We start from the raw sequence: 11,783 nt of genomic DNA, 5'->3' as shown, positions 1-11,783 counted from the left end.
TTGAGTAATTGTATTTTGAGAACACAGCAATAAAGCTGTTTTTGAGTTCACACCATGCCTCCTGATTCCTGCATTTGGGTCCAACTTCCTGCTTCAGCACAGCCAACACATGACAAAGGCCAATATTAAATGGACTGGTTCTTATATTTTGCTTTTCTGCTTGAGCACTGAAAGCTCTTTATATAACGTGTCTCATTCACCTGTTGATACAAGCAACTTATTTCTATGCATTTTCTAACTAACATTCACACACCAATGGATGCATCAGAGAGCAACAAGGACCCAAGAATACTTTGGCACACACACTGGAGCAGCCAGGATTGAAACTACCAATACTCTAATTAGCAGAAGTTTAAATATTTAGTTTAAATCTTGTGTTGTTTCATGAACTCACCTAACGCAGAATAAAGTGATTAGTGAATAGTATTTTTGAAACCTCTGTAAATTTATATAACACTCCCACATATATATAACCCAACACTTTCAAGCTCACCCATCTCCTATAGGCCACACAAAGCAAATACATAACACACTATGTTAGCGTGTGAAGCATAAGGAGTGTGTGTAGACTTGGCTGCAGTGACTTTGCAGCTCTTTGGAAGTTGGATTTGAAATAACACCCCCAAATGATGGAAGCCGTTGCATAAAATTAAGACACGCTTCTACATACCTTGTAAAAATGAAAACATCTACCAAAAAGTAAAAAGAGAAAAACAAGCAGGCTAGTCACGCATCTTGCTCGAGTTTAAAAGTACGAGCCGCTATGATCGCCTAAGGGTAGACTGCACAAGGTTTGCAACCCTGCATACTGCTGGGGTGTGATTGTTTGTGCATTTGTTTTAATACGTGAGTAATCATCTACAAGGGAGTTGGCATAGGGACAACAATGGCCTAATGTGTTAGGCTCTTCTGTTGGCAAAAGTATATAAAAGAGGCAGCCTGCTGGAGGAGAGAAGGAGTAAAAGAGACACAAAGGTACATAGGCGTTTGCTGTCACGTGCCATGATGGAGATGTATTAAAGACTTTTCTAATGTTTACTAGACTGTTGTGAATGTGATTAAATTAACTCTGCAAAGGTTATTAGGCTCAACATAAAACACTTTTTGGCATAAAAAAATTAAACGGCTTATGAACTGTAGTGTATACATTGATACCAAGGGAATAATATCATTGTACTAATTTTAACAATTAATCCTAAACAGTTACTGAAAATAAGAAGGGATGCTTATGTGTGTTTATAAGGTTTAATACCACACTTCTGGATTGCTGAATAAGCTTTGCAGATTTGCATGGAAAGGTTAAACATCATGATGAACTTGTGTTTATTATACCGTCTGCCTGACTCAATTAGATAAATAAAGTCTTTGGCATTAGATTAGATTAGATAGAACTTTATTAATCCCTCGGGTGGGTTCCTCTGGGAAATTCGATTTCCAAAAAAGCACAGCACCGACAGAAGTTACAGAGTTACAGAATATTATATATATATATATATATATATATATATATATATATATATATATATATATATATATATATATATATATATATATATATATATATATATATATATATATATATATATATATATATACACACACACACACACATATATATATATATAAATACAGAGACAATATAAATAAAATATACGAAGGGGATAAATAGAGTAAATAGGAATAAAAATAAAAATACAAGTGAATTGCACATTTCAAGTATTGAGTCTATTGCACCGTTGACTATTTACAAAAGTATTGCACAAAAGGTATTGCACAGTGAGGTGAAGAGGCACTACAGCTTAGTTGTTCCCCCCTCCTTTGTCCTCCTGTTTCCCCTCCCTCTCCCCTCCAGAGAGGAGTTAAACAGTCTGATGGCGTGTGGGACAAAGGAGTTTTTAAGTCTGTTAGTTCTTGTCTTTGGGAGAAGCAACCTGTCACTGAACAGACTCTTCTGGTTGTTAATGGCCGTGTGCAGAGGATGCCTGGCATCCATTAAGTTGGACCTTGAAGTGTAGTAGAATGAGCTTTGCCCTTCAAATACTATAACATGTCCTCACCACAGCTGGGTCATGCAGTTTTTAGAGACCGTCACTGTGTTACAACATTACTTAGCCTGTGGCCATAACATTGCACTTTAGGTATGTGAAGATGCCATCTAATTTGAGAAGGCGTGTGGGTGACGTGATTACAAAACAGGGCATGTTAGCACCCATGTGTCTTTTATCTCAGACCCACAACTTTTCTGGAATTGTTGATTTGTGCAGAGAAACACTGCTTATTTGTGAAGCTTTTGTGTTGATGCTAACCTAGTGCAATTAATGAAATGATGACAGACAAAAGACACACACACCACTGATGCTGGAATGACGCATTTCATGCATGCAATAAAGAGGTGCACCCAAACTGTATTGCATCAAATGCATACATGTCCATACCAATTAGAATATTTTTCTTTCTATTTAAAAATTTGCAGAATTACATTATATAGAAAATGCAATGACTGCCTTCCATGATAAATGACTGGGGATAGTACCCAACTATAATAATAATGGATTGGATTTATATAGCGCTTTTCAAGGCACCCAAAGCGCTTTACAATACCACTATTCATTCACTCTCACACACTGGTGGAGGCAAGCTACGGTTATAGCCACAGCTGCCCTGGGGTAGACTGACAGAAGCGAGGCTGCCATATCGCGCCATCGGCGCCTCTGGCCAACACCAGTAGGGTAAAGTGTCTTGCCCAAGGACACAACGACCAGGACAGAGAGCCCGCGGATCGAACCGGCGACCTTCCGGTTACAGATACGCTTCCCAACCCCCTGAGCCACGGTCGCCCTATGGCACATTAACACACATACATTTGCATATGGAGTATAAATATGAACATTTTTGATACTTTAAAACTTAGTCAGTCTGTGACTTTAACTTTCTTTCCTCTGGTATTGATGTTAGTGATTCATGTCTGGACATTGTAAATATTATGGCCAACCTGACTGCGCAGGATGATCGACTTTAGTTTTTCACCCACACTCATCAGGATTTTTTTTAAAAAATAAACTTATGACACATAACTTGATGACACAGGAAGATGATTGCGTAAATGTTTGCAACTTGAACTAAATCAGTTCAGAAATAAAATCTTTCACATGGTTAAATGTGGAATGACCCCCAGAGTGAGACAGAGAGGCTAAAGCGGAAAGACATGCTGCCAACGGGCTCTTTGTGTGGCAGCCAAGAGTGTTGAGGAGTCACGAAATCCTGTTGCCGTGAACTTGATTCACAGAGCTAACTGAAATCTAACAAACACAGATAGAATTTAAGTGGATGTTAACTAGCTGAAAAAAAGTACATTATACATTGTACTTATTTGAAAAAAGTACATTTTTTTCAAATACTACATTAGTATTAGTACAATGTTAGTGCGCTTAAAGGCCAATTAGATTTTTTTAAATCTAAAATAATAAATTTCATATTCTTAGTGACAAGGTTTGCCTTTGAAATCAAAACACTTCAGTTTAACCATAGTACTTGAGTAAATGTACTCTTCTTCCACTAACAGTAAATCTAGTCAACAAGTCAAAAGCATTGTTATAAAAATTATCTTACTGTCATGTCACGTTATGACGTCCACGTGAAACCTCACGTATCAGTCGTGATCCAACAGCGCCATCTATAGACGGAAGTGTACCCTGCGTCTTACCGCCCCGACCCATCACCTCACTGCTGCAAAACACAGCACAGGCCGGGCTACAGTAGTCTGTCTGTGAATAACAACAAGGAACACCAGCAAGATGTCTGACATGGAAGATGATTTTATGTGCGATGATGAAGAAGATTACGACCTGGTATTTATAAATAAAATTATTCTGCTTGCTTGAATATTGTTAACGTTTGTCCGCTGAGCGCTGACACAAGTCCCGACAGTACATGCTAGCTAATGTTAGCGCTTTAGTTAGCCTGCTGGCTAGCACCAAGTTGACAGCGAATGAATAAAGTTAGCTTCCTAGCTGGCTATCCATAGTTGGTTTTGGCTGATATGCTGCTAACTGATATTAATATACTTTAAACACGTAGTTTAAAGCGTATCCAGCTGTCATTTGGATTTGAACTGCAGTCAGGAAAATCAAGTCAACTGGCTAGCTAGCAAGCATGACAATAGCTAACATTAGCTCATGGTTAATATTAATAGAATATTTTCACAGGCGGTCTGGCATGCTTAGTTTTTGCGTTAACTTGCTGAGAGTTTGTGGTGAACATGTGTTTTATACGTTTGAAGTGACTTTTGCGATCTAAGTTTTTACATTCTTGTATACTTAAACTTAGGAATACTCAGAGGACAGCAATTCAGAGCCAAATGTGGACTTGGAGAACCAGTACTATAACTCCAAAGCCTTGAAGGAAGATGATCCCAAAGCAGCGCTTAGCAGTTTCCAGAAGGTGGAGTCATACGCCAGAACAATAATTTCTTCTCTGTAGCTCTCTATTTAAGTTACTTAAAAATGGAATTTACTAACGTATGTTGACTTTGGTGTGTTCAGGTGCTGGAACTAGAAGGAGAGAAAGGAGAATGGGGGTTCAAAGCACTTAAACAGATGATCAAAATCAATTTTAAGCTGGTATACTTTGTAAAACCTTTCACCATTTTCTTTTACACTTACCCCACAAATTATTGAGAGGTGGTTTAATGTGTTTCTCAACTCTGTAGACAAACTTTCCAGAGATGATGAACAGGTACAAGCAGCTTCTCACGTACATAAGAAGTGCTGTTACCAGAAACTACTCAGAGAAGTCCATCAACTCCATTCTGGACTACATCTCTACCTCCAAACAGGTGTGGATAGACTGTTTGACATGCATATGTTTTGGGGACTTGAAGCGTTTACCGTGTTCAGTGTTTTCTAAAATCTACTTCTCTTGTCACTAGATGGACTTGCTCCAGGAATTCTATGAAACCACACTGGAGGCTTTGAAGGATGCAAAAAATGACAGACTGTGGTTCAAAACTAATACAAAGGTATACAACGATTTCCCATTGATTCCAGGTAGTCTTAAATAATTCTCTAGTAAAATAAATGTTCAGACTTTATTTTTTAATTCAGTTGGGGAAACTGTACTTGGAAAGAGAAGAATATGGGAAACTGCAAAAGATCCTTAGACAACTACACCAGTCCTGTCAGGTAATTTGTTCTGTTAATCTTTATTTTGCAGAATATGGAATATGTGTCTTTGGTTTTATCACAGCATTGTCTTGTAGATCTAATTAAATGCAACGTGGTTGCCCGGTTACTTCAGGCTGAGATAATATCCATTTCTTAATTAAGAGTTCAAATAAGTCTTTATTCACTACTTTTGTTATCATGAAGCTGCTGGTATGTTAGAAGCGTATGTATATTTCACAATAGTAATTATTTAATAAATGGTTGCTTCTCTCTTTTTTTTTTTTTTTTTATGAACTACAGACAGATGATGGCGAGGATGACCTAAAGAAAGGCACGCAGCTGTTGGAGATCTATGCTCTAGAGATCCAAATGTACACAGCACAGAAAAACAACAAGAAATTGAAAGCCTTGTATGAGCAGTCCCTTCATATTAAATCTGCCATTCCTCATCCACTCATAATGGGAGTTATTAGAGGTATGAAGGCGTAGCTCACAGAGCAGTTGCATAGTTTAATGTGCAACTGCTACACTATATATTGTCAAGCTTTTTGCTGCATAACTTGTGGTTTTTGCTTTTTTGTTTTTGTTGTGGTCCTGGCCAGAGTGTGGTGGGAAGATGCATCTGAGGGAGGGTGAATTTGAGAAAGCTCACACAGACTTCTTTGAGGCCTTTAAAAACTACGACGAGTCTGGAAGCCCACGAAGGACGACATGCCTGAAGTATCTGGTCTTAGCAAACATGCTTATGAAGTCTGGAATTAACCCCTTTGACTCTCAAGAGGTGGGAATTAGTTGTTTTATAATTTTTTGTAAGGTTGCTTTCCGTAAATGGTGATAGAGTGTATCTAGTAATATAAACAACACACAGATTAGCTGGTTGCCATATGTTTTTGCAGGGTTTGTTGTTGTTGTTGTTGTTGTTGTTGTTGTTATTTTGAAAAGGCATCCAGTGGATTTTATTCATTAATTTGTAAGTTGAACTGTTTTTACACAAAAAAAAGTGCACATGCAGAATTACTGAAGCATTCATGAAACGTGCGAACTGCTAATATTGTTATCGGGTTAATTTGTTTGTATGCATGATCTGAGGCAAGGCTAAATTTTTAAATACTGATCAGTCACAGATTTGTGCGTGTAACATTCGTATGCATTGTTAATGAATGAATAATGTTTTATGCTTAAGCTGCAAATAAGTCCTTTTTTCCCCCCCCAAGGCCAAACCATACAAAAATGACCCAGAGATCCTAGCGATGACAAACTTAGTAAGGTAAGCATGCATTCATATTCTATTCACTAATAGTACAGCATGCATCACAAAGTTAGTTAAGCGCACAAATTGTTAAACATAAAAAATAGTGCAGGTGTTGTTTAATCCAAAAAACACCTTTTCCGCTAGTACTTACTCAGATCGACTCAATGCAACTAGACTCTACTCTGTTTTGGTCATTTTCCTTTAGCTGAAAGTCCCTCGATGACATTTGTATGCAACAGGAATACCACAGCAACAGTGATGGTATATATTCTGGTTGGTGTATTGCTTTTTGTCAGACACGGGGACCATGGTGTTGTTTTATTTTTTAGCCTTTTCTCCTGTTGTGGGGTTTCAAAAATGTCTGGTTTGATTTTCATAAACGAGATGCTGTCACGCCTCATTAAGCGATATCACTGACTAGGCAATCGGTGGCTAGTCTGTTGATGTCGCATCTTTGGATTGCCTCAGATCAGTTGGAACCCTGGCTGAATAGGTTTTTAAAAAAAAGTACCTGGTACAGGTACTACCACCTAATGGAAAACCCTAAGTCGGTACTAGTTAACAAGGGCTATAAGTTATTACATACAAGTAATAAGAATAATCTAGTCCTGAACGGGTCTTAAAACGAGTTAAATAGAACATCAGATGAACTACAAAGTATGACATATTATACTGTGTCGTCGTTTATTTAACAAAAAATAGGGCAAAATGCAGAAACGGTATGCTGAAAACAAAGCTTTTTTAAAAAAAGAGGAGTTCATTGTTGATAAAATGACTGCAAGGTGCCCAGGTCACGTGGCACTTTGCAAGGCAAGCTGACCGCCCCCGTGCTTGACAGTTGATATGAGGTGTTTTTCCTGATATGCTGTGTTTGGTTTTCTTAAAAGGTTGTGCTTTCTGTTATGGTCTCCACCTTAGCCTCCTCTAGCCAAAGGATATTGTTCCATAAGTCTTGTGGTTTGCTCAGATTCACTTTTGCAAACCTAAGCTATGCTGTCATGTTCTTTATAAAGAGAAGATGTTTTATCCTCGCAGATCTTCCAAACAAGCCATACTTGTTCAGTCTTTTCCTCATTATACTGTCATGAACCTTGACATTTAACGTGTTAACTGAGGCCTGTAGAGTCTGAGATCTAGCTCGTGGATGTTTTTTGCAAAATCTCTGAGCATTCCACAGTCTGACCCTGTTGGGATGTTCACTCTTGAAAACACTTGTCTTGAATTTTTTCCACTTGTGAAAACAGTGGTATGGCAGACTTCATATTGTTTGGAAATTGCCTTAGAAACCTTCCCAATATGATGAGCAGCAACACAAAAGATCATTGATGATGCCTTTCATCCTTGGCATTGTGTTAACACACACCCAAATGCTCCAAACTGCCAAAACATCTGCTTTCATAGAAGTGGTCACACTTGCTAATAATCAGTTAATCAAGCATATTTGATTCACAGCACATGCTCCTACTTACCTTCTGGATTTCTATGGAAATAGTAAGGATGTATTTAGTTTTTCTCAGAGATTGCTTCTGCATTTTGATTTAGTTTTTGTTAAATAAATAATGACAATGTAGAACGTATTGTTTTGTAGTTCATCTGAGGTGATATTTACCTACCTGATCCTTAGTAGTTGTATTTATCTGCTAAGGGCCAGATTGTTTTTATTACATAATGATCTCTATGATCACTGTGTGGTTGTTGCTTGCACACTGTCTCCAGCTCCGTCACTAAACCAAGCATTTCACTACATATCGTACTGTGTATGACTGTGTACGTGACAAATAAAATTTGAATTTGAATTTGAAATTGAAATTTTAAACCGTGTCTGTAAGGAGAGAACAAGCTTTAACACAAAAAGAGACTTTTAACTGGCAGAGATTGCCATCAGTCCCAGGCACATCATGTATAAAAATCATTTCTCGGAAATCCCACGTTCTATTCAGGTTTACTTAGGGTGTGTGGGTTAATAATTTAAGTTGTGCAATTGCATGCTAGTTGTAATCGTTTTTAATAGCCTGAACAGTGATATATTAACAAAATTAGTGGTAGTAGGCTTATTCATAGCAGCTCGCAAAGCAGTAAGAGGATTTTTATAAATGATCAGCCCATATTTTTTTTGTCTTCCTGAAACTTTTACTGGTCTTCTGCTTCCTCTTTTACACTCTTTAGTCTGCATGTTTGCATAAACAACAGGCACAATTTTGTGTTCTACGATTAAATTTAAGACTTATTACATAAACAAGAAGATCGGAATGCACGCTCAAAACTGCAATAAGAATGGTGTTTACATAAAAATGTAACATTTTCGCAATGTGTTTGACAGCTTTCAGGATGAGAGTTTGTGTGTGGGTCACGGGGACACCATAAATACAGTAAAACAACAGTGACTGTTTTCCCTTTCAGCGCCTACCAGAACAATGACATCACTGAATTTGAGAAAATCCTGAAAACAAATCACAGTAACATAATGGACGACCCTTTCATCAGAGAGCACATAGAGGGTGAGTGGTGAACGTGACTTCAGTCCACGTGCTCAGTGAATGAGTTTGAAAAGTGTATCTGATTATGTGATGTTCTGTTGCAGAACTCCTGCGCAATATTAGAACTCAAGTACTTATTAAACTCATCAAACCGTACACAAGAATACACATCCCTTTCATATCAAAGGTAAGACCAAGGGCAATAAAGTTGTCCCATACATTGACTCTGTCTGTAGTCTTTCCTCTTTAGATAACCATTTATGCTCATTTGAATTTTTTTTAGACTTTAAATGGGTTCTACTGAAAAGCATTCACTCAAATTCAAGACCAAAAGGCTGAATGTGGAGTACAGAACAAAGATGGTGTTCAGACAGAATCTCATGTTGAAATGTTGTTGATTCTGGTTATACGTCACATTCTTTATTATCAGTCTAGCAGTCTTCGCTTTCAAAACTGAACACAGTGTATACACTATGGGAAGAAAGGTGTAAATGTGACTCAGGTGTAAAAAAAGCTCCATTACTTTTAGTTTAACATCATTGCCTTGGAATGTGCAGCTGTCATTCCGGCACAGATGAAAGGAGCTGATTTGGTGAGAGGCATACGTTTCTGACTGAAAGGAAAATTTGGTTTCCCTTCCCAGTCTGTCACTGTACTTTCAGTCTTTAAAGATTAATGGAATCAAGTATAACAGAAGTAAATAAAATACTGTTTTGGCATCAACATAACTTTATCCTGATGAAATCAGCATATGGAAGTCAACAGGTATATAATCACATTAATGGATCTCCAGAAAGAAGTACTAAAATAGTATGGTTCTGTGGTATAATATGTAAAAATGTGAATTCAAACAAAAAAAAAGAACTGAAATGTACATTGTAGGTTTATTTCCCCTGTTTATTTCAACCTTGATTAGCAACGTTTGGTTTAAAACAGAAAAGAGAGCTAAAGTGTCTGATAAACTGATAATCTTCACATAAGTAGGGGAATTATTAATAATTCAGAATGTTTAGGTATACTTGTTGGCGTGCATCTGAGTGGATCGGTCTTCACTTCTTCCTTTGTGTTTCAGGAGCTGAACATTGATGTGTGCGACGTGGAGAGTTTGCTGGTGCAGTGCATCTTGGATAAGTAAGCTTCTCACATGTGTGCTGAGAAATTGAGCAGAAAAAAGATCCTTCCTGTAGATAGATGTACTTCCTCATATTTTGCATCCTTTGGCCAATAAGGGAGTAAGGCGGGTATGAATAGACAGTTTCAGTTAGATCTTCAGTTTAATTTACAGTCTTACTGTAACAGTGACCTTACGTAAATGCTTGTGTAAATGACATGCCAAGATGTGAAAACAACACACAGCGTGTTTTTACTTTTAGTCATTTTCTTGTTGTCATCTGCAAGGTTTTGCTACAAGATTGAAAGTATCAGGAAAAGAAAAACCACAGTTATTATTTTCTTTTCCTAAATATGGTTTCAGAAACTGAAATCTTTAAGTTTTGCTTCTTTGTCTTCTCAGTTATTCTGCCTCTGAAAGGAGGGCGTATGTAATCGCTTCCTTCTGCTTGTTCCTCTGTTTGTCTATTTGTTAGTAATCTAGTGTCCACAGTTTGCAAGATATCAGATTTTGGGTGATGTTAGATTCCAATAATGAGCTGATTTAATTTAGGTGGAAATCAAGTTCAATGTGAAAATCAGTAAAAACGTTATATTACTCACAATTAACAACAATATTCTGGGTCTTGGAGGATATTAGTACCTATGTTGGCTTAAGTATTTGAACCTTGACGGACCTTGTTAGCGCCCCAAGGTCATTGTTGACTTTGGAAAGAAAAAAAAATTCAAGAAACCATATAGGGTAGTCATGACAAGGCATGGAGAGGGCTGTACAAAAAACTGTTTTATTTTTTTTCTCATGCGCTACAAAATGTCACAGTGATGCCATAACAGGGTGATGTCATCATATTGTATTAAAAGCAAAAAATTTAGTATAGCCGTTGCTCTTCGTTGGGGAGTTACACTCGCTGATTGGTCTTGTGTTCTGTATTTTCTTATGTGTTTTTATTGTATCACATGGTAATGGTATTTTTAAAAATAAAAATTGCATTTTAGTGCTGCACTTTTTAAAAATCCACTGAACTCCTATATAAAATCAAGTGGAAGTCTTGTAAACACACTGATACTTTTCTTTCCTTTTCCTTCACAGCACAATCCATGGACGAATTGACCAGGTGAACCAACTACTAGAACTGGACTACCAGAAAAGAGGAGGGGCTCGTTACACAGCTTTAGACAAATGGACAAATCAGCTGAACTCCTTGAACCAAGCCATTGTTAGCAAGCTCACATGATGGCCTGTAAAATCAAGAGACAAGGAGAAATGGCATGTTTGAATACATCCATAAAGTTATGCTACTGTGCTCCTTCAAGTTTATCCTCTGAGTCAAGAGGCACAGCACAGGCTTTGAGAATGCGTCAATATCAAGAAGACCTCCAGCACTCTTAAGACAGTGTTCAGAGTGTGTTGTTTTGTGCTGATAAAAGGAAATCACTGGCACTTGTTTTTGTTTTCCGTGTTCCTAATTGGCAAATCCTTTCATGTGCAACACAAAGTTGCTTAAGTTGTGAAACAAAACCTCCAAATGTGTATGAAAACCTGTACACAGTATTTTAATGTATGCTGTTGCCTGTTGGTAATAAAGATTTCTCTCAGCACTAAATGAGTTCAGCTGCCTTTGACTAGCTACAAACTTTGTGCTTTGGGAATTTGATCAAGTAGAATTGAATAAATAAAGGTTTTGAAACTGTTAGCATTGAGATTCATTAGCATTTTCTTTCGTGTTACTTTGACTTCCCCTTTGAAGATTTTTTTGTGCGCTCGTGACGTAAAACGGTTTC

At 37.5% G+C, this 11,783-nt stretch overlaps 1 protein-coding gene across 1 annotated transcript; it reads left to right on the top strand.

Moving 5' to 3' along the window:
• The first annotated feature begins 3,697 nt into the window (after positions 1-3,697).
• cops2 (COP9 signalosome subunit 2) lies at positions 3,698-11,605 on the top strand. The gene is made up of 13 exons (XM_085405208.1): positions 3,698-3,848; positions 4,327-4,440; positions 4,542-4,619; positions 4,709-4,834; positions 4,928-5,017; positions 5,103-5,180; positions 5,463-5,637; positions 5,765-5,943; positions 6,377-6,429; positions 8,815-8,912; positions 8,996-9,078; positions 9,964-10,022; positions 11,092-11,605. The coding sequence occupies exons 1-13, from the start codon at positions 3,795-3,797 to the stop codon at positions 11,234-11,236; spliced, it is 1,332 nt and encodes a 443-aa protein (XP_085261334.1). The 5' UTR covers positions 3,698-3,794; the 3' UTR covers positions 11,237-11,605.
• The last annotated feature ends 178 nt before the right edge of the window (positions 11,606-11,783 follow it).

Source organism: Rhamphochromis longiceps, linkage group LG1 (assembly GCF_057381845.1).
Source record: "Rhamphochromis longiceps isolate RC_006_pf linkage group LG1, R_longiceps_female_GT1.1, whole genome shotgun sequence".
NCBI classification, from domain to species: domain Eukaryota; kingdom Metazoa; phylum Chordata; class Actinopteri; order Cichliformes; family Cichlidae; genus Rhamphochromis; species Rhamphochromis longiceps.
Note: the sequence above shows the minus strand (reverse complement) of the source record. Positions and strands in the feature narration are given on the sequence as shown.

Excerpts from the sequence above, each read along its gene's own strand:
- cops2 (XM_085405208.1), top strand. The coding sequence starts at position 3,795 with ATGTCTGACATGGAAGATGATTTTATGTGCGATGATGAAGAAGATTAC. Across the intron at positions 4,835-4,927 it reads ACATCTCTACCTCCAAACAG|ATGGACTTGCTCCAGGAATT; the intron begins GTGTGGATAGAC and ends TCTTGTCACTAG. Across the intron at positions 10,023-11,091 it reads GTGCAGTGCATCTTGGATAA|CACAATCCATGGACGAATTG; the intron begins GTAAGCTTCTCA and ends TTTCCTTCACAG.